General features: G+C 38.7%; 1 protein-coding gene and 1 long non-coding RNA gene across 3 annotated transcripts in view; one reads left to right on the plus strand and one right to left on the minus strand.

Moving 5' to 3' along the window:
• Window positions 1–22,440, plus strand: part of XPOT (exportin for tRNA) — a 28,186-nt gene that overhangs the window by 4,979 nt on the left and 767 nt on the right. Inside the window, exons 4-24 of the mRNA XM_037515111.2 lie at window positions 1,815–1,871; window positions 2,701–2,770; window positions 3,445–3,663; window positions 4,225–4,409; window positions 4,508–4,676; window positions 5,845–6,081; window positions 7,060–7,098; window positions 7,470–7,532; window positions 8,444–8,568; window positions 8,846–8,990; window positions 9,147–9,266; window positions 9,620–9,714; window positions 10,123–10,192; window positions 12,487–12,725; window positions 13,496–13,781; window positions 14,693–14,882; window positions 15,407–15,523; window positions 15,690–15,805; window positions 16,457–16,504; window positions 17,486–17,557; window positions 20,232–20,288. Of these exons, the coding sequence (XP_037371008.1) occupies window positions 1,815–1,871; window positions 2,701–2,770; window positions 3,445–3,663; window positions 4,225–4,409; window positions 4,508–4,676; window positions 5,845–6,081; window positions 7,060–7,098; window positions 7,470–7,532; window positions 8,444–8,568; window positions 8,846–8,990; window positions 9,147–9,266; window positions 9,620–9,714; window positions 10,123–10,192; window positions 12,487–12,725; window positions 13,496–13,781; window positions 14,693–14,882; window positions 15,407–15,523; window positions 15,690–15,805; window positions 16,457–16,504; window positions 17,486–17,557; window positions 20,232–20,288 (2,719 nt within the window). The remainder of the gene's footprint in view (window positions 1–1,814; window positions 1,872–2,700; window positions 2,771–3,444; window positions 3,664–4,224; window positions 4,410–4,507; window positions 4,677–5,844; window positions 6,082–7,059; window positions 7,099–7,469; window positions 7,533–8,443; window positions 8,569–8,845; window positions 8,991–9,146; window positions 9,267–9,619; window positions 9,715–10,122; window positions 10,193–12,486; window positions 12,726–13,495; window positions 13,782–14,692; window positions 14,883–15,406; window positions 15,524–15,689; window positions 15,806–16,456; window positions 16,505–17,485; window positions 17,558–20,231; window positions 20,289–22,440) is intronic.
• LOC129146016 (uncharacterized) lies at window positions 14,097–22,091 on the minus strand. 2 transcript variants are annotated; one of them, XR_008552325.1, is made up of 3 exons: window positions 20,872–22,091; window positions 16,294–16,379; window positions 14,097–14,300 (listed from the first exon to the last, which is right to left on the minus strand). It is a non-coding gene; the product is annotated as an uncharacterized LOC129146016 (long non-coding RNA). The 2 variants fall into 2 exon arrangements; XR_008552324.1 differs by lacking the exon at window positions 14,097–14,300 and adding an exon at window positions 15,890–15,966.

The raw sequence follows: 22,440 nt of genomic DNA on the forward strand, positions 1-22,440 counted from the left end.
TAAACATTTCATTACTAGTTTTTTGCTACTGGAACAAGGTCTTTTATTTATGTATATGCCACTAGCATCCACTTCATTCTATGCTCACAACTATGACCCTACCTTCTGTGATACTACTTTGACGCTCTGGCCCAGAGTTTCAGGAGCAGGTGCAGATTCCTATACTTTCTAGTTATTTGTCTTGCCTGTCCATGTCATCTAACCCATATCACTTATGTACAGGTTATTTCTCCCTGCAGTGTGACTTTCTATGAAGTATCTCTGAAGCATTCAACTTAATATTTACAAAACTAGGGCCTTTCGTGATACTCATTTCACTAGTTTATATAGTACTTAAGTTACTAAATTATGAAAAAGTACAATGGGCATAGTGAGGCTTGGGGATGCCAATTTGACAAGGTGGCAGCAGACAACTAGCCGGTTGAGAATAGAAGTAGGTGGAGGTCAGTGGTGGCTGTAGGCGTTCCCTGCTGCAGCTCAGCCGCTGTCCTTCATAGCTCCAGTGCAGTGACAGTTTCTCAGTATCTTATGTCTTACAAACTTAATCTTTGATTATATACCTTACGAGTAAAAACCCTAGCACTGGCTTTTAATTAAAGGCTTCCTGTTCGCTTTTTGACTGCAAAATCTGTCTTGCATAATTAAGAATTCAGTGTCATCCATGATAACAATAGAAACCCTAAGGTCTTAGAATGCTAGTTAAACCTAATTTTAAAAAATACTTTAAAAAAGTACTTTAAAAAGATGAAGTTCTGTCTTATGTGTGAAATTATTTTGTTTGGTTAATTCGTGTAATCTAAAATAAAAAAGCTTCTCCATCCTGGATTGAAGAGTTGATTTTATGTATGTTTATATAAATTGTTCCATTACTAAGCCTGACCCACACCATCTTGGATGAACAGACAGTTCCCAGAGGAGCTTTGTCAGATTTTGTAGGAACAATTGAAAGTAGATAATTGGTTATTTGTCCTTGTTTTATAAGGACAATATAATGTATTTGTAAATTAATTTTCTAATTGCGGCTAGACTGCTAAGCCACGTCACCCTGCTGCCTCTTTTGGATTTGGCTGCAATGGAACTATTGAGGGTTGAATCTGAAATACGACTTTAAGGACTATCTCTGATTTGACTCAATCTCTGCTATTCTGCCACTGGTCGTTTTATACCTAACCTGTCTGTCGTCAAGTGTAGTGGTTGTTCAGGAATCCTAACATTTAGAATTTAGGGATGATGCCATGTGTTTGCAAAACACTGTGCTCAAGGTAAACCTTAATTTGGTTATACTGCTTGTCAGATTCAGTGGGAAAATATATAATATTGTGTAATATTTAAAGTTCTCACTTTTTTAACATGTGGATGTGAATGTAGTAAATGAGATCAATAAGTAGAAAGCAAGGTATGGTCTACTTTGAGAAACTTTTTAGTTTTGTTATTTATTAATAATTTGCGGGCCTCCCTGGTGGCGCAGCGGTTGAGCGCTGGGTTGCGAAGCTGCCCGCGGCCTCTGCGGCGCCAGTTCGATCCCCAGCTGCTCCCCGGCCACTGGAGGAGAGTCCCACATGGCGTGCAGACCTCTCCTGCCGCCCGCTGCTCCCCTCAGCAGTGTACCTCGGTCCTTCTGCCTGCTCTGCTCCCCGCTCTGGCTCTGGTGAATTCTCTCACCCTCCCGCACTTCTGACTGTACCCAATGCATGTACAAACAAATAAATAAATAAAACATGCCTTTATTAAAAAAAATAATAATAATTTGCCTATGATTTGTTTTCCCAGATTTATATTCTGCTTACCCAATTTTCCTTTTTTTTCTTTTTTAGTGATGATCACATAAAATTTTTCTGCTTTCAAGTACTAGAACATCAAGTTAAATACAAGTAAGACTTTATACTGTTTTGACTACAAGTTGTGGAAAGAGGCCTCTCTAAATTTTAATTAAATTAACAATTTTTCCCTCTTTGGGGAAACTATAACAAGTTGTAAATTGATAGTAAATGTCACTTATAGTTTATTGATGAGGTGTTTTGTTTTTTTTTTTATCCCAAAGTGCTTTTAAATTGAGCTCATTAGTTACATATAAAAATCTAGCCATTTCACAAATGATAATAGGTTTCCAGCTCCTCTGGAAAAATCAGAAGATCTAGCAATGCCAACCCAGTTTTTGTACTTGACGTCTTATTGAGTGGCATAATGGGCACTTATATGCGGGACCCTGCTTTAATAGAACAAAAACAATAAATCACTGCTCAGAGAACCCTTAGTTTGCCTATTGATTGATTCTGTAACCAGGCAGACATATTTCCATTTGGAAAACTGTAGCTTCCGTTTTGATTCAAAATGAACTGAACTGCCAATCAAACTTAGATCAAGATTGATACACCTGCCACTCCCACCCATAGCTTTTCAAGTTATTTATTTTTTATTTTCTTGTTTTACATCCTTGTTGTAAGGATCTAGGATTGGACAATATAGTATCTCTCCCCTCAGGTGTGGTTACCATGGCTCTCCCAATACCCCCATCTTTCTTTATTTAATTTTTCAGCATACCCCAGCATCTTTCCTTTAAATCAGTGATTAAGCATTATTAGAGTAACCTTAGAGAATTATGAGTACATTTTGCCTTTCAGGCATGTAAGAGACTATTAGTTTTTAAAACCACAGACACCAAATATACCCACTATTATTTTTCTTCTTTATTTTGAACAGATATTCCGAACTAACTGCTGTTCAACAACAGCTAATTAGGGAGACACTCATATCTTGGCTTCAAGCGCAGGTAACATAGTAATGTCACTCAGTACTTCAAATTACCAGAGATTTAAATTTCTATTTTTTCAAAAGTTTGCAACTTTACCTCAAATGTTAACCGTTTATTCTACATTTGATCCTGTAGCTTTTTTAAAAAGCACTGGTTTTCATGATCATGAGTAGAGAAAACAAAGTGATAACTTAAGATTACAGCAGTAAATGAAGCTGTCTTTCCTTAACACGTTTTAGAAACTTTGGTTTTCAACTATGATTTTTTTTTACTGTTGAAAAAAGGGGCTTTTCTGTGCATTCCTGAAGGTGAGCCCTTCTGTATGGATCACTAGAATTCTTCCCAGGATGTTCTTTTTTGTTCATTTTCGCTAACTTATAGAGCACTTGTGTTGCTAGGCCTTTTCCTTAAAGAGCAACACATTTTTCTTCTTAAAAAAAAAAAAATCAGGATTAGTAAAACTCTGCACATGAAACTTCTCTCTAAAAATGTGAGAATGAGCATGTTTGTTCACTTGGTAGTCCTTCTTCGGACCAGTCACTTAACTGCTTTGGTGATTTGGAAACATATTTGTTGCACAGTTATCTAAATCATACTGAAATTTAGTGGGGTCTGCCTGTTAATGCTAAAATGAGGGGGGTGTTTTTGGTCTTTTTGGTTTGTTTAAATTCATGGATTTCTTTGTCTGTCAGATGCTGAATCCCCAACCGGAGAAGACCTTTATACGAAATAAAGCTGCCCAAGTCTTCGCCTTGCTTTTTGTTACAGAGTATCTCACTAAATGGCCCAAGTTTTTTTTTGACATTCTGTCAGTGGTGGATCTAAATCCAAGGGGAGTGGATCTGTACCTCCGAATCCTCATGGCTGTTGATTCGGAGTTGGTAGATCGTGATGTGGTGCATACCTCAGAGGCAAGTAACTTCCATGGACACTCGGTTGTTAATGTGGGTTTCTTAGGGGATAATAGGCACCTAATAAAAGGGGCAGGAAGTCTTTCTCGGAGACAGACTCTCCTAAGAATAATTATAAATGTTCACAATGTTTTGAATTTTGTTTTACAAAGGAACTTTTAAACTTGGTGTTTTTCACCACATTGTAGGTTGTAATTAGAGTATTAATTTAGATTTCTTTTTTAAGTAGGAAAGCACTTTCTCCAATGAATCCGTTGGAAATTTGTAGAGAAATGTAGTCTGTTTGCTGTTGCTATCTAGTGACTGAGTGAGGAAAAATTGCTTAGTTATAGTTTGTGCTTAAGAAATTAAGTCTGGCACTGAGGAGCAGAACAGACAGGAAACAGCAGGGATCCGGGATATGCCTTGAGCGCCAACAAACTTAGCAAGTTGGCAGTTTCTAGGGTGGGAGATGCTGTGTACACCTCTTGAGATGGCAAACATAATTTTTCCAGGTAATACACTTTGATATAGGAAGTTTTGTTTTCTTAGGGTTTTTTGTTGTGTTATTTTTTTTTTTAGGAAGCTCGTAGGAATACGCTAATAAAAGATACCATGCGGGAGCAGTGCATTCCGAACCTGGTAGAATCGTGGTATCAAATCCTGCAGAATTACCAGTATACTAACTCAGAAGTGACGTGTCAGTGCCTTGAAGTAGTTGGGGCTTATGTCTCCTGGATAGACTTATCCCTTATAGCCAATGAGAGGCAAGTACCTCTGCTTTGAAATAAAAACATGCAGAATTACAGTATGTAAAACTCACGAATTTGAAAATGTTACAACAATTTTATTCCCTCATTGCCAGGTTTATAAATATGCTGCTAGGTCATATGTCAGTAGAAGTTCTACGAGAAGAAGCATGTGACTGTTTATTTGAAATTGTAAATAAAGGAATGGATCCTGTTGATAAAATGAAACTAGTAGAGTCTTTGTGTCAAGTATTACAGTCTGCTGGGTTTTTCAGCATTGACCAGGTCAGTAAACTTATGTATAAAGTTTTGAAAACTTTTAGAACAAATAAGGGCATGTAGTAATTTAAGCATGTTTTTTTTTCTTTCTTTTTTACGTTGGAAACTCTCCTTGAGATTATAATATTAAAACTCTGTAGTCAGAAAGTCATAGTGTTACCTATCTGTAACATTTGCCTTGGACAGTAACTTAAACCATTTCTTAGAATTTGGAGACCTGGGATCTTCATTAGTTTTTAATGTAGATTTTTTAGGAGATCATGGGCATGTAATAAAAGGAACAGGAAGTCTTGCAGACTCTAGTAATGCAGCTGCTACTCTAGTCCGTGGACCATACTTTTAAGTAGCACAGTATATGCTATTACCATGACAGCACATTTTGACCAAAATTAGACTTAGTAGTTATAAATATCATGGTTATAAATATTATATAGTCATACTTTTGAATTGTTAATTCTTTGAGCTATTAGAATTTAGCCCTGAAAAGTAAGGACTTGGTAAATTAGTAATTTAGAAACAGAATTTGAAAGCTTTTATTTCAAAATTACTTATGGCAGTGATAGTTACTGAGAAGTCTGTATTTTATGTCAGTAATATAGCTCTAGTGTTTCCTTGCTCATGGGTGAATAGTAACATCATCTTACATTGCTAGTAATTGTCTTAGTTTCCAATTCGAGCCTTTCTGTAGGAGAGCATCATGAGAATAATTAATGCAAATAATCTAGGTATGTGTTTTGACTAATGCTAATGTGCTCTTAGGCAGGTAATGGTAATAGCAGTTCTCTTTGCACATAGTTAAGGTGAAAATAAATAGTATAAGAAAGGAATATTGTAAATTCTTATACATAAACACATGTAATGGAATTGTGACATTATTTATTAGAGCATATTTATTAAATTCAACAGTTTAGGGAGAAGGTTTAGAAACCACAGATCTTTTTTTACACTTTCATAAAGTGGCACTGTCTGTAGGACTGTATTCATTAAAAATAGTTTCTTTAAAGAGGTATAGTAGGTAATAGTAGTAGAATTCAAATCATGAAAATTCCCCAGGTAAAATGATAGAATTGTTGAATGTCTAATGTTAGGTTTTACTATTGAATCTCAGGATTCATGCTAGAGTGTAGCTTTCCTCTTGGGTGGGTGACTTTACCTTGACTTTGACTGTTTACAGGAAGAAGATGTTGACTTCCTGGCCAGGTTTTCTAAACTGGTGAATGGAATGGGGCAGTCACTAATAGTTAGCTGGACTAAGTTAATTAAGAATGCAGATCTCAAGAATGCGCACGACGCACTACAAGCAATTGAGACAAAAGTGGCACTGATGTTGCAACTGCTGATTCATGAGGATGATGACATCTCTTCAAACATTATTGGATTTTGTTATGATTATCTTCATATTTTGAAACAGGCAAGTCCTTGTAATCTTTTTGTCTGGCATATACATAGACAAGTCATAAAGAATTAGAAAATACCCAGAAAATGAAAATAAGTGAAAACCCATAATTCTACCTAATGATATTTACATTAAATGTTAATGTATTGACATCTTTTTTTTTTTCTTTAAATTTCTTAGCCATAAAATAGGAATGGCTCTAAAATTCACTAGACTAACAAGCTTCAAAATTAATTACAAGATTAGGTTATTATTTCATTTTGAATTTGTGTTTATTTCTAAATATGGTACTAATTTGTTAAATATGATTCATTATTTTAATTGCACATACATCATTTCTTATAAGCAAATTTTTACAATTAAAAATTTCCCCCAGAGAGTTGCTTCCAGTAAAAGCTTAAAATATATGACATTGGTCTCCAATATTATAACATACAGGCTTTTAAAGAATTAGTGACTTCTTCTGATGTGAGATGAGAGAACTGTTTCTAATTATATACATTGAATTAGTTGAATCAGGTCAAACTTAAAATATTTTTTTCCAAATTGAGTCTATGTGTTGCGATTATATATTACATAGTTTATACACACACTCATATGTGTATATACACTTTATATAGATGTATACCTCAGGAAATTTTAGGCAATGTAGAAAGGTATAAAGAAAGTTAAAATCACTATTAATTATCTCGCTCTGTATCTTTCAATGGATTACTGGACTTGTTTTAAAACAAAGTGAGATCATACTTTACTGATCCATAATCGGCTTCTTTGAATACATTACAAGTATCTTTAAAAATCATATTTATCTACATGTCAAATTATTTACTAGAAGTGAAATTGCTAGATTTTCAATTAGATATTCAGTATAGGAAGGGTCTGCCAAATTGCCCTCCGAAAAAGTGTTTTAAAGGATCTTAATTTATTAGTAAGGTATTTTGATAATCAAGTTTAACTTTAGAAAACCTAATAAATTATTGCTTACTTTTACAGCTTACAGTGCTCTCAGATCAGCAAAAAGCTAATGTAGAGGTAACAGACTTTTTTTTAAGATTCTGTTTGTTTATGCATACAAGAACTGGGGTGCAGGCCAGAGGTGTGGGGGGTGAGAGGCTTCACCAGAGACAGAGTGGGGAGCAGAACAGGCAGATCCACTGAAACACACTGCTGAGGGAGACAGGAGAGGACTGCTGCGCCATGAGGGTCAGCTCCTTGGCCGGGGACCTAGTAGTGACAGGGCTGAGACGTGACCTTTATACTCCAGGGAGGCCCAGTAATTGACTTCTTTTTGAACCAATGATGGTATCTGTGACTGCAATCTCCCTAAAAATCTAGTTTAATTTCAAGTGATAGCAAATCAAAGGAGGCCATCTGACATCATTTTTTATTTTTCTTCATTCTAGGCAATCATGTTGGCCGTTATGAAAAAATTGACTTATGATGAAGAATATAACTTTGAAAATGAGGTAAAAATTTTGCATTGAGGAGAAATCAGTTTTAGTTTTTTATTACTTAATATGTAGAGTTTTGATTATTTTAGGGTCCTATAAGAATAGAAGTATTTCAAAGATTAGTCTTTATATTGTGCCCAACCGTTAGTAAAATTAATGGGAGCCTCCTGAGCCTTCATTTTTTGCTGTTTTGTCCCTTTTTAAAACACTTTGTAGTGTCAATCTTTGTATCATGCTCACAGTATTATTGGTGATCATATCTCAATTTGTATTTAAGTTGAGGCCCAGTCAGCTCACCTCTGATTATCAGTATCTGACAGAGAGGGAATGAGACACCTGTTTGGCCTAGTTTTAGTCAGAACTCATGGTGAGGGTTTCTAGTGAGTCAGCTTCCCACTAAACACAAGTGTCATCAAGGGCTTTATAGTGTCAGTCATGACAGCGTGTTGTTGAGCTGTGTGCTGAGGAGCTCTAGTTCTTACCTCAGACATTCAGGAAACCTTGCACTGTATCAGGGTAACAGGGATGAGAGCCGACATGCTGCACACTTGCAGAGTGCCAAGCTCGTCGTCACCGTGTCTTCCACTCTGCACTGTGAGGGTGTTTACAGGGACCCTGAGAGACAGGGACCAAGTAAAGGCCCAGGTTCTCGCCAAGCCCGGGGACCCCACCCTGGCTCCAGATGACCATCCTTCCCCATCTCAGTGTGCTCTTTCTGGCTCTGGGCTTTGGGGAGCTAGGGCTGTGCTCACAAATATTAGTGAGCAGTAGGGGAGGGTCAGCTAAGTGTGGTGGTTTCCTATATTAATAAATACCAATTTTACAAACTAAGCATTAAATGTGTAAGGAAAGAAAACTATGAGAACAATTTATGTAGATGTTAAGGCCTTTAAAGTGATTAAAATAAGAATTAAATTATATCTTAGGGTGAAGATGAAGCCATGTTTGTAGAATATCGGAAACAGCTGAAGTTACTGCTGGACAGGCTTGCTCAGGTGTCACCAGAGTTACTGCTGGCTTCTGTGCGCAGAGTTTTTAGTTCCACACTGCAGTAAGTTTGTTACTGATTATGTAACAAGTTGCTTTTATTTTCTCCCTCAATGTCTACAGTCAGTGTTTCATAGGATGAACCTGTGTTACTTAGTCAGATCTTAGGTGTGTTTCTGAAATAACGCACTTATTGGGGGGCGGAGGGAACACTGCTGTTTGGAACATCATCAAAGGATTAAGTCACTTATTTCTCCTTTTGTTATACAAATTGTAATCAAACTTTTGTCAGTCTCTGCATCACTAGTTCTATAGAACTCACATCTCCTGTGCCTTGTTAGGAACTGGCAGACGACACGGTTCATGGAAGTGGAAGTGGCAATCAGGCTGCTGTACATGCTGGCAGAGGCGCTCCCTGTCTCTCACGGCGCCCACTTCTCAGGGGATGTTTCCAAAGCTAGTGCTTTGCAGGACATGATGCGAACCGTAAGTGTATTGAGCATAATTTTGAGCTTAATTTTCTATGTTTACTATAAACTAATGGGAGCTTTCTTATAGCTAGAACTTAGTAACTGTTAATACTGGGTCATTTTGATGTTGCCATAAATAAAGATACATGTCTCAAATTTTTTTCTATTCTAGTTGGTAACATCAGGAGTAAGTTCCTATCAGCATACATCTGTGACATTGGAGTTCTTTGAAACTGTTGTTAGATATGAAAAGTTTTTCACAGTTGAACCTCAACACATTCCATGTGTGCTAGTAAGTATGCATTTTACTCTCAATTTTTGCTTTATTTCATGTATTTCGGCCTATGATCAGATAGTATTCTCTCTATAATTTGTTCAAGAACCAAAAGTTTTCCCAAACCCTGGAACACACTGAAAATAGCCCCTCCCACATTTCTTTAAATTAGACCGCTTCTGTCTGTCAGTCATCTGAAACACATCCCAGAGGACCTGTTTGTCTGTGATACTATGTTACTTTTGTATACCTGGTCTCTGTCCTCTGGGAGCTAAGAAATAAAATTTTATGTGAGCAAAAGTGTTTTGTGACAATTGCAATGAAAGTCTTGAATAAGCACAAAAATAGTAAAAGTACCTCTGTTTCTTTAGATGGCTTTTTTAGATCATAGGGGCCTGCGGCATTCTAGTGCGAAAGTACGGAGCCGAACTGCCTACCTGTTTTCTAGGTTTGTCAAATCTCTCAAGTAAGTACAAAATTTCAGCTATTTTGTTTAATTCTGGTTTAAAGAATTTTTGAATTTTTGACTTTCTTGAAGTTCTGAAAAATATATTTCTTGGAAATTTGTATTTTAATTTAATCTGTCTTATATTCTGTTGTTCTTTACTAGTACAGTTTTTTGGTATGAAAAATGCTTGCTCTTAAATTTGTTAGTTGAGAAAACATACAAGTATACCTTGTACAGAAATGAATAATTTTGTAAAATATATATGTAAATATTAAATAAACCAAAAAATCAACTAGTCTTAATCATGTGATTAACTTAGAACTGAACTTTTTTTAGTTATGTCTTAAAAGGAGAATTTTCTGTTTCAGCAACTTTTCAAGCATTATTTTTCATGTAATTGTGGTTTTCCTTTCTGTCTTTCTTCAGTAAACAAATGAATCCTTTCATTGAGGATATTCTGAATAGAATACAAGATTTATTAGAGCTTTCTCCGCCTGTGAGTATCTGTCCCTCCAAGTGAGGGGTTCTCTCCAGATATCCTCAGGGCGGCACGTGCCACAATAGTCCTTATTTTGACTTTTTCATTTTACTTTTTTCAGATAAATATTTATCGAGGTTTTTAACTTAGACGCTGACAGCATTATACATTGGCTTCTGTAGTCAGCTACCTCAGTAGCCTTTCGTTAGTGCTAATGACTGGGGGGCATTTCATTTCCACTGAATTAGAAGTTTCAGCAGAAACAAAGCTTAATGAGATAGAAAGGAATTAAGAATTGATTAATGAGTTTGTCAGTCTGCTCTCTGTGAAGCAGTTATTTCATGGAGGAGGAGAAATTCAATTTTCAAACTATGCTCTACTTAGTACTATGATCATATTAGCCATCCCATGGCTGTTACTATTAGACTGAAGTTTTTCTGTGTAACTTTAGTCTTTTGGTAAAGAAATGTGGGTGTTGGTTAAGCTGAATGTTTTGATGTCTAGAGAGATTTAACTTGAGCTACTTTTGTAAGTCCATTTTGACTTATGCATGTTTTTGTGTAAAGCAAAATATTGGTATTGACTTTTTTTTGGTTTTGATAGACTTTATTACTAGAGCTGCCTCTTGAAATGCATTCAACATAAAATAATACTTTTGTTTTTTTAAGTAAATCAACATTTAGGATACAAAGGTTTTATTTCACTGCATGAAAGATTAGCAGTAAATTATATGGTCAGTTTTTCTTTGCCGTCACCAGTTAATACCAGTATTCCTTGAGTTTACAGTGGCCCGTAACACTTCAATATTCAGGAAGCCATGTTAGGCCATAATCCCTTATAGGTATTAGGCATTATTCATGTTTTTCAAACAGTTCATATAAATAGTAAATTATACTATCTCTATAATCCTTTTTAAAAAAAAAAAACATTTATTTATTTGTTTATTTATTTATTTATTTATTTATGCAAGCACTGGGTACAGTCAGAAGCACGGGAGGGTGAGAGAATTCACCAGAGCCAGAGGGGAGGTCTGTGCATCATGTGGGACCCTTCTCCAGTGGCCAGGGAGCAGCCGGGGATTGAACCGGCGCTGCAGAGGCTGCGGGCATCTTCGCAACCTAGCGCTCAACTGCTGCGCCACCAGGGGAGGCCCTATCCCTATAATCCTTTAGTATATAAAAGTACCTGATTCAAATTGGTTTTACCAAATGTTGACTGCTTAATAGGGTCATAAGTACCCATTTTTAGGTAGGTAGATAGGTAGGTAGGTAGGTAGATAGGTAGATAGAGTGAGCTGTATATGAGCATGTGTGTGAGTGTGTGTGTACTGTTGTATACAAGCGTACCCTTGTGTATACACATTATATGTCAGGGAGCTGCAGTGTGAGCCTTGAGGGACTGCTGATAGTTCCTCTCCCCTTGGTTTCTCTGAGTGCACAAATGTGGACAATAACAGACCAAATAAAAATTGGTCAGCATATGGGATGTTTACTTGTGATTGAATGAGATCTTTTTTTTTCCATTTGCAGTTTTGTTTTCACATGTTCTAAAGTATATGTATGTGTATGTATTTTCTGTGTGGATTTTGTTATTCAACTCTTCCAACATTCTTTAAAATACTAACTTTGTTTAGCCTGTGCACTGACATTAGCACTTCTATCCACCTCATTTTCAGCCTCACAATTTTACACGTAAGATTTTTACAAAAGAAAACAAGTTAGAAAGCTGACTAGTGGTTACTAGTGTAGTTTAACTACACCATGACCATTCTCAGAGTCTTGTTAGGATAAAATTGGGCCCATGATCTTTTGACCTCTAATTCAGTTTTCTTTTTTTTTTTTTTTTTTTTTAAAGATTTATTTATTTTTTTTTATTTTTATTTATACAAGCACTGGTTACAGTCAGAAGCACGGGAGGGTGAGAGAATTCACCAGAGCCAGAGCAGGGAGCAGAGCAGGCAGAAGGACCAAAGCACACTGCTGAGGGGAGCAGCGGGCGGCAAGAGAGGTCTGCGCACCATGTGGGACCCTCCTCGGTGGCCGGGGAGCAGCCAGGGATCGAACTGGTGCCTCAGAGGCTGCGGGCAGCTTCGCAACCCAGCGCTCAACCGCTGCACCACCGGGGAGGCCCCTCTAATTCAGTTTTCTTTTCAATATAAGTTCCTAGGAAAATTTGTTGTTTTTCCAAGTGCTCAGTCTACTTTTTCATAATGAGTTGATGGTTACAGGTTATATTTCCTACCTCCCTTGCATTTAACTCTGCTTAAATGAAAGGAACTTAACAAAGGAAAGTAAGACAAAATTTCATTCTAGGAAAATGGTTACCAGTCTCTGTTGAGCAGCGATGACCAACTCTTTATTTATGAGACAGCTGGAGTGCTGATTGTTAATAGTGAATACCCTGCAGAGCGGAAGCAAGCATTGATGAGAAATCTGTTGACTCCACTTATGGAGAAGTTTAAAATTCTATTAGAAAAATTGCTGTTGGCACAAGATGAAGAGAGACAGGCATCACTGGCAGACTGTCTCAACCATGCCGTTGGGTTTGCCAGGTGAGTGTAACTACGGTTAAAATGGTGGCATGTCTATACACACACAGAACCGTTTACTTGGATCTTTTAGGTGTGGGCAAACATATCCATGTTTCCAAAACTGGATTATCTGAACTTCTAAATCCACTGAATTAGAAGTTTCAGCAGAAGAAAGGAGTAAATCACTTAACATTCTGCATTTCTGTCTTGACAACTACTTAAAACTTTAATTCCTGTCTTTTTTTGGTATAAATTGATGGTACATGTAAGGGGTTTAGCAAAAGTGTTTATACACCAATGACATATTGGGACATCTTAGCTCAGTTTTGGTACCTAACAGAATGTTCTGAGATGTCTTTAGCTTTTGCACTGTGACCACCCAAGCTGCCGTTTCTTTCTCTCTACCCATGCTTTTTCTTGGCGCACAGTAATAGCATAAAAGTCCTGGTGATTGCTAATATTAAGCTACAGAGAATTGTTTTACAAAATACTTATTGCAAAAGTGAATATTAGAGTGTATTAATTTGATTCTAAATATTGTTTGCAGATTATCTAGTACTGCCTAGCCATACTATGGAGATTTTATTTCATTTGAGCCCTCTCTGGAATGGCAGTTGAAAGCAGCAGTTACAAACAATTGTATTTGCTAAAGATGGATGTAGTCGTGACATGGAAAATAAAGAACTGGCTTCTTCATGTGACAGTTTTGTAACTTGTGACTTGTTTATGATTGCTCCATAAAACTCTCAAGGATAAGCTTAAAACTGATTACCTGCTTTTTCCTTACGTAGTCGAACCAGCAAAGCTTTCAGCAACAAGCAGACTGTGAAACAATGCGGCTGCTCTGAAGTGTACTTGGACTGCTTGCAGACGTTCCTGCCAGCCCTCAGCTGTCCGCTGCAGAAGGACGCGCTCCGGGGTGGGGTCCGCACTTTCCTCCACCGCATGATTATCTGCCTAGAGGAGGAGGTTCTTCCGTTCATCCCATCCGCCTCAGAGCACATGCTCAAGGACTGTGAAGCCAAGGACCTCCAGGAGTTCATTCCTCTCATTAACCAGATTACAGCCAAATTCAAGGTACCACAACCCTCAGGCCTCAGAGTCTCCTGACTGGAAATTTGGATGCATTTATTGATCTTTGGCTGTATTTCAGCATTTGCTTGTTGGCTTTTTTAAAAAATATGGGTTACTTGAGGGCATGAATCGTGTATGATTTACCATCCCCAGTGTCTGTTAGGCTGTCTGATACAGTGAATGTGGTTAAGTGGATGTTTTAATAAAAATAAATAGTACCTGCTCTGTGCAGCACAAGAAAACGATTAGTTTGCTCTTTTAGAAAACTGTAACAGCACTGAGTACTAAATGTCTGAAGAGGTAAATAAAAAGAATTGCAGTTTGGATGCCTAAGCAGGCATTTGAAAGCGTGCTGAAAGTTGGTTATGTATGAGGAAATTTGTATCAACCATATAAACAAAGAAGAGTAATACTTACTGCTTTCTGTGTTCCCCATCTGTTCCGAGCATCTTCTCGTCTGTGAGTGTGTGCAATCCTCTTAATAACCCTCATTATAAGGATTGTCATTTGTAGACGATGAAACTGAGACACAGAAAAGTTAAAGAATTTTCCCCAATGCATATAAAGCCTAAATACTAAGTCATATAATTTGTGATTTAGTAATTAATAGAATTCATTTCATAAGAATTTAAATTTCAAAAGATTCCTGGCAGTATTTGAATGTGAAATAAGTCTGACCTCCTCGTTATTTCAACTTGAATCTTGAACTCTAAGAAATGGGTTGAACTTAATGGTCTTGGGGCTTTTGATAATGTATCTGCTATGTAGATTAACGTTCATATTTGCTCATTGTGTAAATATAAATCCCAACTAGAAACTGAGGAAATGATTTATGAAAACATGTTTTTTCTAAGCTTCATGTTAATAATATTCTCATCATTTCTGAAGTAATAATAGGTGTCTCTGCCCTGCAGGTACAGGTATCACCGTTTTTACAACAAATGTTCATGCCGCTCCTTCATGCGATTTTTGAAGCATTGCTCCGACCAGCAGAAGAAAATGACCAGTCTGCGGCTTTAGAGAAGCAGATGTTGCGGAGAAGTTACTTTGCTTTCTTGCAAACTGTCACAGGCAGTGGAATGAGCGAAGTCATAGCAAACCAAGGTGGGAATCCATGGGATGCCTGCACTGTCTGAGGAGGTCCTTGTTAAAGCAAGAGCAAGTTGAAATAATTACTAAAGTTTACAGTGGTTGTGTGTTGGCCCCTAGGATGACACTTCACAGAGAGGACCTTCAGATTCATTTGTATCAATTCCTGTTCCTGAGGAGCTGTTCTTTAATTGGTTCTTTAGTAGTGTAAATATGTAGCATGGTGGCAACTTGCCAGAACTGGCCTGACAGTTGGGTCCTACTGGCCAATTTGCCATTCTGAAATTAAAAATAAATGGGATTGTATAAATCAGCATAGAGAATTTTGCTATATCGGAAATCCACAGGGCAAAATAACAAGATAACAGTGATTTTTTTCAGTGGTTTATGATTAAAGTTTAGGAGCCAAATTAATATAAATTGAGGGACTTTATCAACTTTGTAAATGCCTTTATCTCGTTGGTATTGGTAAAGTGAGAACTGCAGGTTCCGTTTCTAGTTCCGTTTGAAATTAAACTCATTTTTTTTTTTCTTTTCAGGTGCAGAGAATGTGGAACGTGTGCTGGTTACCGTCATCCAGGGAGCAGTCGAATATCCAGATCCAATTGCACAGAAAACCTGTTTTATCATCCTTTCAAAGCTGGTAGAACTCTGGGGTAAGATTATTTTATTTTTTCATATGCATTCCCCAACCTGCTTCCTAAGACTATTGAAATGAAATGGAAACCTCGCCTTTATACGGACAGCAGCTGGAGTTGATTTTCCCCGGTGAGAAATTAATTTTCTTTTTATACAAGATGAAACTTTGAATTTTCTTGACAGGTGGTAAAGATGGACCAGTGGGATTCGCTGATTTTGTCTATAAGCACATTGTGCCCGCCTGTTTCCTAGCTCCTTTGAAACAGACCTTTGACCTGGCGGACGCACAGACAGTGCTGGTAAGCGCCCATCTGTCTTTGTCGCCTCATGTCCTCGTGACTACTTCTTCAATGCCAGGTTGATTAGGTTTGATTGATTTTTTAAATTTAATAATTTCAAATTAGGATTCATTTATGAAAAGTTGAGGGTACCTCCTGGACTTTTCGTGGGTTCTGAGTCCCTGTGAAAAGTTAAACACATGGACTTCAGCTCCATCAGCTTTAATAACAAGACTTTCTCTAATAAGAGTGCGAGAGCGCCTGGCACCTTCTCTCGGCTTGACTGAGTTACTTGTTCCCACTGCTGGTTCGTTCTACAGCGCGCTGAGTGCTCTGTCCTAACCGCTTGCAGTAACTGCCCCTCCTTACATGAGGCCCTCAGACTGCCCCTCGGGATACTCGGGCATCGGGCGCCTGTCCTGTCTCTTGTTTCCCACCGCCTGCAGAGCTGTATTTCATGACTGTGATGTCATTAATACAGCATTTCTGCCTCTTCTAGTTTTTTGTACCTTTTCTATCAACCCAACTTGTTCCATCTGCTTGTTACCATTCCTTTTCACATCCCTTCTTTGGGGTAAATGTTAATGAACAGGTGCTGGAAAAAGAAAGAAAAGGTTGAATCAGTAACTTGAAAAGTGACCTTACTATAATTCTTAAACTTGCTTTTCACAGGCCTTATCAGAGTGTGCAGTGACACTGAAAACCATTCATCTCAAACGGGTAAACATTGGTGTTTGTCTCCTGTTCTTGAAAGCTGTGTCTCTCATGAAAATTAATTTAGTTACCTATTCTTTTAAAGTAGTTATGCATACAGGAACTGGGGTGCAGACCAGAGGTGGAGGGGGTGAAAAAACTCACCAGAGACAGAGTGGGGAGCAGAACAAGTGGATCCAGTGAAATCCACTGTTGAGGGGAGCAGCGGGGAGACAGGAGAGGTCTTCTGCGCCAGATGGGTCAGCTCCCTGGCCAGGGATTGAACTCAGGTCGTGCTGTGATCGCACTTAGACTTTACCCCAACGACCCCGGGAAGAACCTATTATAGTTCTTAACATAGAAGTACTGGAAGAGGGCAGTGAGTAACGATGGTTTTAGAAGTTGGGTGACCAGCATTTTAGTGCAGATTTAATCAACTGAGGCTGGATCTAGGTTTCCTCATCTGGGAGTGAAATTTCTGTTGCCTGGTGTGTTGAACAGGACAAGAGAAATGTGCTTTATTGTCATCTAACGTTCCACCTTACTCTTTCTTGTATTTTAGTTTCTAAAGATGGTTATGGCACTGGTAATGTCCCAGGGTCTTCCCTCAGGCACCCTTAGCTGCTCTGTGTTAGTATAGCCTGTCTCCTGGATTTAGAAAAATACTTGTTAACTCTTTAGCACCGGGTAACACCAAGTCATGTTACTGTGGAGTGAATGCTAAGCGCTATTGTAAAAGTGTTACATTTCTTAACTCATCTAGTCTTCACAATAACTTAAATTTTCAGATGAGAAAACGGAAGCTCATAGAAATCAAAAGTAACTTACCCAAGTTACCAGACAATTGCCAGACCCTTACTTCACATCAAGCAGTCTGGCTCGTCTGTATTGTTAATTGTAATACTGTATTATATTTAAAAGCGTGTAAACGTTATTCCAATTTCTTTTCAAACATTATTAGAGTAAAAGAAGAAAATAACATCGTTATAATTATCTTTTCGTTTTAAGGGCCCAGAATGTGTTCAGTATCTTCAACAAGAATACCTGCCTTCCTTGCAGGTGGCTCCAGAGATAATTCAGGTAAGAGCTGTCCTAGCAGATTTTCCTCTTAATTGAATTAAAGAAGCATGACTATGTAGTTCTATCTCAGTTCTCATTCGGGAAAGCTGGTTGCATTCAGCTTGATGTTTTCTATATATGTATGGAATGAATAACAAGAATTCAAACTTTAGAGGGATCTGTGAAAATGATTGAGAAAAAGATGTGTTTTTATTTTCACTAACCTTTAACAGAAATTTCATTTCCTGCCATTGTGTAGGTGACAAATCCCATGACCTGTGACTTTGCTGCTGATACATATTTTCGTATCACCTTAGTCATTCAGGTCTCAAAATATTATTTGTATTTATTCACATTTTCAAGTTATGAGTTACTAAGATAAGCCACTAGACCTTGTGATCTAAGTCAAAAAATCTTATTCTATCACATATCAAAAATATATTTGAGGGTCTCCCTTGTGGCGCAGGGGTTGAGTCTTAGCACTGTGAAGCTGTCCGCAGCCACTACAGCATGACTTCAATCCCCAGCCAGGGAGCTACCCACATGGCACAGCAGACAGACCTCTCCTGTCTCCCCGCTGCTCCCCTCAGCAGTATGTTTCAGTGGATCCACCTGTTCTGTTCCCCACTCTGTCTCTGGTGAGTCTTCTCACCCCCGCACCTCTGGCCTGCACCCCAGCTCTTGTGTGCATAAATAAATAAAATAAATCTTTAAAAAAAATTGATAACAATAGTTCATTAAAACTCATTTCCTTCATAACCCTCTGTATTGTACGGGTGCATATTTAAAACCCTCCAAGGAGTCCAGCGGTCCAGCTGTGAGAGGCTGCACATGACCTGTTCTGGAGGTCTGCACCGGGCGGTTCGTCTAACAGGTGCCGGTTATCAGTGCTGAGCTTGTACATCTGGGGCTGTATTTTGAGGCTGAGTAGCTGGAACGCTATCTTATACTTTTAAACAAACTTTTTAACAAAGTTTTTTTTATAATGGCATTCAGTTGTTTCCTTGGCAAATAGTTACCCAAATTTCTTGTCCAGTACCTCATAGCTCTCCTGAGATAGCCAAGTTTTGATTAAAACTAGAGTTAGAGTTAGAATCTTTCGTGTGGATTCTTTTTTTAAAGATTTATTTATGCATACAAGAACTGAGGTTTAGGCCAGAGATATGGGGGGCGGTGGATGAGAGGACTCCCCAGAGACAGAGTGGGGAGCAGAACAGGCGGATCCACTGAAATCCTCTGCTGAGGGGAGCAGCTGGTGAGGCAGGAGAGGTCTGCTGCACCATGTGGGTAGCTCCCTGGCCGGGGATCGAACTCGTGCTGCAGAGGCTGCGGACAGCTTTACAGCACTGAGACTTAACCCCTGTGCCACCAGGGAGGCCCTTTTGTGTGAATTCTAAGAACTGTTTCTTCAAGAATGTTTTAAGTTTTTATAATGCTGTTTTAAAAGAGACATTTAAAAATTGAATGGGAAATAAGGTCTCATCTAGAGTGATCATAGAATTCATTTTTATTGAATTTATGACCTCTTATTTCATGACATGCCATCTGTAAGTAGAGATTAGTGAATATTCTCAGTTACCATCTGTCATATAGCTGTATATTTTAATGAAAAGATTGATTACTAATTTCTCATTTAATCTTAGTGGCACATCAAAAAACTGTAATGTCCCATTTGATTTTGAATGATATTCTGCCAGATTGCTGAAGTGAAGCCGAGCTATTACATTTCTGTCTAATAATCTAATGATAAGAGATCCTCAGTTTCCCGTTTTCATATGCCTTCTGACAACACTTTCTGCAGGATTCTTTTAAGGAGAATTATCTTTTTTCTGGTCTTCTCTGCTGAGTTGCCCCCTGTATTACATGAGAACAGCCATAGCAATGTAGGTTTTTGTCCCGCTCACCTTGGTAAGCTCGGCAGGAGAGCCGTGTTCACAAAAGTGAAAATGGTCTGTGCTACAGTTGTTACATTTGAAAATGCCATATAACCTTTTTTAATAAGGAATTGTATGGGTTGATTTTGATAAATTGTAACATAAAAATACTGTAGATTTGAAGCAATCTAAATGTCCTTTGAGGGATGAATGGTTGAATAAAATGTGGTGAAAGGTCATGCTTCACTCAATGGGATATGCTTTGTTAGCTGATTTCTTCACAGCATGTAGTTACATGAACTAGGTGATGCAGCCTGCGCACCCCACTGGTGGGGCCGTGTTAAGGAACGCGTGACTGCATGCACACACAGGGAATACCATTCAGTCTTCAAAAGGGGGAACTGTTACACGCTTTAACATGACTAACCTTTGAGGACATCATGCTCAATGAAATGCCAGTCACAAAGAGACAAATACTGCATGATTCAGCTTACATGAAGTATGTAAAGTAGTCAGACTCTTATTATCAGAATGTAAGATGGTGGTGGCCAGAAGCCCGGGGGGGGGGGGTGTTCAGTGGTGCAGTTTCAGTTCTGCCAAATAAAATGGTTCCAGAGAGCTGTTGCACATCAGAGTATATATAGGTAACACTGCCGTACACATAAAAACAATTAAGATGGCAAATTTTCTTGGTTTTGGTTTTCTGTGTGTGTGTGTTTTTTGGGTTTTTTTTTTTTTTTTTTTTTTTTTAACAATGTTAAAAATACTATGAATTTAATACAAATGCATTTATTTTTGTCTTTCCCTCCCTGGTTGCCCAGGAGTTTTGCCAAGCACTTCAGCAGCCTGATGCTAAAGTTTTCAAAAATTACTTAAAGGTAGGTATTTGGAAAATTTACCTCATAACCGATGTCATGTTTGAGAGCCAAGAAAGGACATATTATGGAACACTGTGTCAAATTCTAATTTGGCCAACTGCTACTTGTTTGGGGGCGCTCTTGCTCTAAACCAGCTCCTGCGAACCTGCAGTGATAGTTACTGTACTTCTGTAGCTTGAGAGTTTTCTGTACATCCCCTTTCAGCTGATAATACAGAAGGTCACAAACAGGTGAACACGGTGTGTACATGCCTCAGCATGTTGGTAGCAAACATCGGTGTGATAATTTTCTGATGTCAATAAGTAAGAAAGGTTTGGGAGAAGAATATTGAAGAACATTTGTCCATAATGAGTTGAAAGGACAGAAGTAAAATAGAAAAGCATAAGGTACATGGTTGTATCTTGTTTTGGGTTTTTTTGAATTGTAAAATGGATAGAAGTAGATTCCTCAGATTTGTCCAGTCAGGACTCTCTTTCCATTCATAAAATTGCTGGAAAAAGTACCCTCCGTGTTGGTAAGAAGTACCAAGTGTTTGATATTCATATTTACAACAAAATCCACGACGCAGACTCTCTTGTCTCACCTGTCCGACACTCAGCACCTGCCGGTGGCTTTGATCCACTGGGCTCCGTGTACCTGCTGCACACAGCATGTGCGCACTGTCCCTGCCCGCAGCGCTCGGGGTCTGTGAATGAGATTACAGTGACAGAATGAGGAACTGATCTTTGTTTATTACCTTCATAAACAAATTTGAGAGCAAGGGACTATGCTCAGTTCCTTGAGAGTAGGTAATTTAATGGTCCTCTCGCTAAGTCAGTCAGTAGAATTCATGAATTACGAAGGTTTCTCATTACGTAACTGCGCCATCCTTTGATTTTGGTTCCAACATCTTCTGTTGTCAGTTTCCCCTCGTAAGTTTGTCAGCCTGAACTGGCGAGAGTCTGTGAGAAAATTGAAGTTATTTTTGATCACTGGGTGCCCTCCCGACTCTGTTTCCCCCTTCCCAGGCGAAGCCCCGATAAAGGTCACCCTGTTACCAGCCAGGCCACCGGCTCTGGGCCGCGCTAGCTGTAAGGGCAGGTCCAGACACGTTGCAGCGGGTTGTGTTGGCTGAATCTGACCTATCCAACGGCATCTTTTATAAAATGTCTTCTTTCCAGAGCCAGCGCCGCTGCAGTGATAAATTGTTCTAATTAGAAACAACGAAGTTCCTTTGTGTGCCTATTCCGGCATGTCTGATTGATACTCGGATCCTGCTGGGTTTTCCTCCTTTCTCTCGCTTCCTTGCGGCGGCTGCTGCTGCTGCTCCACTGCTGTCGGGCTTGTGGCCGCATTCTCGCCTCTCTCTTTTTGTTGTCTGATCTCTCGGGATGCACTGAACAGTCCTCTGAAATTCATTCCCCTTCCTCATGATCTTCTTAAGTCTGTTGTTGACTTAAAAAGTTCATGGGTCTTGTTTGGCATTCTTAAGTTTTTTATTTGTTTTCATATCCTCATCTCCCCTTTCTGGTTTCTCTTACAGGAACAGTCTTTGCTGTTTTTTCTGTTCTTCAAAAGGTCCACTTTATTAGCAAACATCCTCCTTTAGAAATCCTGCCTGTTATCCAGGCTTACCTTGAGCTTGGCCTCCTTGCAAGGCTTTCTTTTGATTGTATCGTGATAATTATGGAGGGTAGTGTGAATTCCAGTCAGTGCCTAGGACACCTTCTAAGTCTACGTGTGCACCGTCAAGTGGTGAAGTGAATTTTTTCTTTTTAATCAAATAGTAAATTCTTTAAGGGATAAGAGCTGCCTTTTTAAGAATTTGACTTGGATCTTACTCAAATTTTAATTTCTCATCACTAATTTTGACAATCGTACCAGTCACAAAAAAGGGATGGAGGGCCTCCTCAGTGTTGGAGCGCCACGCTGTGAAGCTGTCCGTAGCCTCTGCAGCGCGGGTTCAATTCCCAGCCAGGGAGATTCCCACATGGCACAGCAGGTCTCTCCTGTCTCCCCGCTGCTCCCCTCAGCAGTGCTTTCGGTCCCTCTGCCTGTTCTGCTCCCCACTCTGTCTCTGGGGAATCCTCTCACACTCCTGCACCTCTGGCCTGTACCCCACCTCTTGTATAAATAAAAAATAAATCTTAAAAAAAGGGGGGTATTGAGAACG

This window comes from Talpa occidentalis, unplaced genomic scaffold (genome assembly GCF_014898055.3).
Source record: "Talpa occidentalis isolate TD23 unplaced genomic scaffold, MPIMG_talOcc4v2.1 talOcc4.16, whole genome shotgun sequence".
In the NCBI taxonomy this organism is placed as follows: domain Eukaryota; kingdom Metazoa; phylum Chordata; class Mammalia; order Eulipotyphla; family Talpidae; genus Talpa; species Talpa occidentalis.